This window comes from Aspergillus welwitschiae, assembly GCF_003344945.1.
Source record: "Aspergillus welwitschiae strain CBS 139.54b unplaced genomic scaffold BDQ94scaffold_13, whole genome shotgun sequence".
Taxonomy (NCBI): Eukaryota; Fungi; Ascomycota; class Eurotiomycetes; order Eurotiales; family Aspergillaceae; genus Aspergillus; species Aspergillus welwitschiae.
The window spans coordinates 1-2,605 of record NW_020798707.1 but is presented as its reverse complement, the minus strand read 5'-3'; the positions used below and the strand labels follow the sequence as shown (position 1 = coordinate 2,605).

At 50.4% G+C, this 2,605-nt stretch overlaps 1 protein-coding gene across 1 annotated transcript; it reads left to right on the top strand.

The window, feature by feature from the left end:
* The first annotated feature begins 191 nt into the window (after positions 1–191).
* BDQ94DRAFT_22018 (putative amino acid transporter) lies at positions 192–2,210 on the top strand. The gene is made up of 7 exons (XM_026775254.1): positions 192–572; positions 623–636; positions 689–761; positions 808–1,139; positions 1,187–1,545; positions 1,596–1,937; positions 1,989–2,210. The coding sequence occupies exons 1-7, from the start codon at positions 406–408 to the stop codon at positions 2,070–2,072; spliced, it is 1,371 nt and encodes a 456-aa protein (XP_026627031.1). The 5' UTR covers positions 192–405; the 3' UTR covers positions 2,073–2,210.
* Positions 2,211–2,605: the final 395 nt, after the last annotated feature.

Below are 2,605 nucleotides of genomic sequence, written 5' to 3'. Positions count from 1 at the left end.
AAAAAAAAAAAAAAAAAAAAAAAAAAGCTAGATGCAGATGCAGCTACCGGATGGGCACGGCCCTCGGTCTTCTCAACGGACAAGCCACGCCCGCGCTCCCCCCAATGCAGTAACCGCGACTCAACACGGGTATCTACTTACCTTTCATTCTTCTGGTCCTTCTTTCTTTCCTTCTTTCTCTCATCTGGCCTCTCGTCTTCCTCCGTGTTCAACCTCGACCTTTTCGTGTGGCCGGCAGCTCATCCTGCAGAGGCTCAGCCAGCGGAGGACCAGATCGTCATCGACCCACCGTGAGAATTTTTTAGTTTCAGCTTCGCGTCCATCGGCACTCTAGTTGCTGTTACTACTGCTGCGCTGCTACGTGCGTCTATCTGCAACCAGACAGCTCTCTCATTCCCAGTCACGATGCGTTTGGACGGCGTTGCCCCTCCGCCTGATGCGGTTGAGCCCAAGAGTCAGCGGGAGAAGGATGAGGACGTGGAGGACCTCAAGGCTATCGATAATGCGCCTGAGGTGGACGCCTTTGGTGATGAGGCTAATGCGGAGGTCAAGTACAAGACCTTGAAGTGGTGGTAAGTGCTTCTGTCGTGCCTGATGATAGACGACAAGCTAATGGCGCTAGGCAATGCGGAATGTGTATGTGATCAGGACGATAACTTTACAAATTGCGAGATACTAACCAGCATAGTCATGATTGCCGAATCCGTGTCGCTCGGTGTCTTGTCTCTTCCGGCTACCATGACGGCCCTGGGTCTTGTTCCGTAAGTCAGCGCCTCGATGCTTCCGCACTGCGACTAACCGGTGCAGCTCTCTCATCCTCATCATCGGTCTCGGTATCCTCGCCCTTTACACTGGTTATGTCATTGGTCAATTCCGTGAACGCCATCCTTACATCCACAACCTCGCCGATGCGGGAGAGATCCTCATGGGCAGCTTTGGTCGGGAGTTGTTCGGACTGGGCCAGATTCTCTTCTCCATCTTCATCATGGGTAGCCACATCGTCACCTTCACCGTTATGATGAACACCATCACCGATCACGGTACCTGCTCCATCGTGTTCAGTATCGTTGCATTCGTCATCTGTCTCGTTCTCTCTCTGCCTCGCACTATCAAGAACTTGACCTACATCTCCACTGCCTGTAGGTTTCCGTTACCCGTTTGTGCAGGGCGACGCTAATGGATTCAGCCTTCCTGAGTATCTTCTCCGCGGTTATGATCACCATGATTGGTGTCGGTGTGCAGTACAAGGGTGGACAGAACATCAGCATCACCACCGAGACCAACCTGTACACGGCATTCAGCGGTGTGACCCAGATCATGTTCGCTTACTGTGCGCATGTCGCCTTCTTCGGTCTGATCGCCGAGATGGAGGAGCCCAAGGACTTCCCCAAGGCGCTGTGTCTGCTGCAGGGCTTCGAAATCTCCCTCTACGTTACCGCCGCCATCGTCATTTACTACTATGTGGGTAACGGCGTTGACTCGCCGGCCCTGGGATCGGCTGGTCCTGTCTTGAAGAAGGTGGCCTACGGCATGGCCATTCCTACGGTGAGTTTTTCTCTCTATGTCCGACGAGGATTAGTTCTAATGGTGTGTAGATTATCGGTGCCGGTGTGGTCAACGGACATGTTGGTCTCAAGTACATCTACGTGCGCATCTTCCGCAAGTCGGGTCGCATGCACAAGAACGACTGGGTCTCGGTGGGATCCTGGATTGGCATTGGCGTGACCTGCTGGGTGATTGCCTGGATCATCGGCGAGGGTATCCCTTCTTTCAGCAACCTGGTCAGTCTCATCAGTTCGCTGTTTGCCAGTTGGTTCAGTTTTGGTCTGCCGGGTGCCTACTGGCTGCACATGAACTATGGCCAGTGGTGGTCGAGCCCGAGGAAGTGTGCTCTGACTATCATTAACATGCTCATCTTTGCCATTGGTGGCGCGATGGTAAGTTTTTATCTCTCTTCTCTTCTATATCAGCTCTTGCTAATTGTGTAGTGCGGTCTTGGTCTGTACGCGTCCGGCAAGGCGATCCATGACGACTCGTCTCGGTCCAGCTTCTCGTGCGCCAACAATGCATAGAGAGAGTACTTGGATAGGAAAACAATTGGATGACTAGACGACTAATGGGAGGCGATTTAATGTATATAAAAGCACAATCCATAGAATCCGTTTTAATTCGTGCTGAGCACGTCAATCAATGTGCATAGCGGTTTTTACAATGTCTGCATATGATACTCCAGGGGCAGATGCAGCTCGTGGGCTGATAGGACCACCTGTCTATCTGTAAGTGCACTAGAAACATGACAGACAAAGTCCTATCTGGCAATGTGAGTAAAAGATACTCTAGTATAAAGACAGAAGTTGGCCAATCACGGCAGGTCTGCAGGCGAAGCATCTGATGAGTAGCCGAGCATGTGTAGATTTGGAGTGTTCTAGCCTTGAAATAGTAGGCCCGTCGATGGAATAGATTTATATCTTATTTTCTATTTTACACTGTGCCTTGTAGTATATAGTGATGTAGTAGTAGTAGTAGTAGTAGTAGTAGTAGTAGTAGTAGTAGTAATAGTAGTAGTAATAGTAGTAGTAGTAGTAGTAGTAGTAGTAGTAGTAGT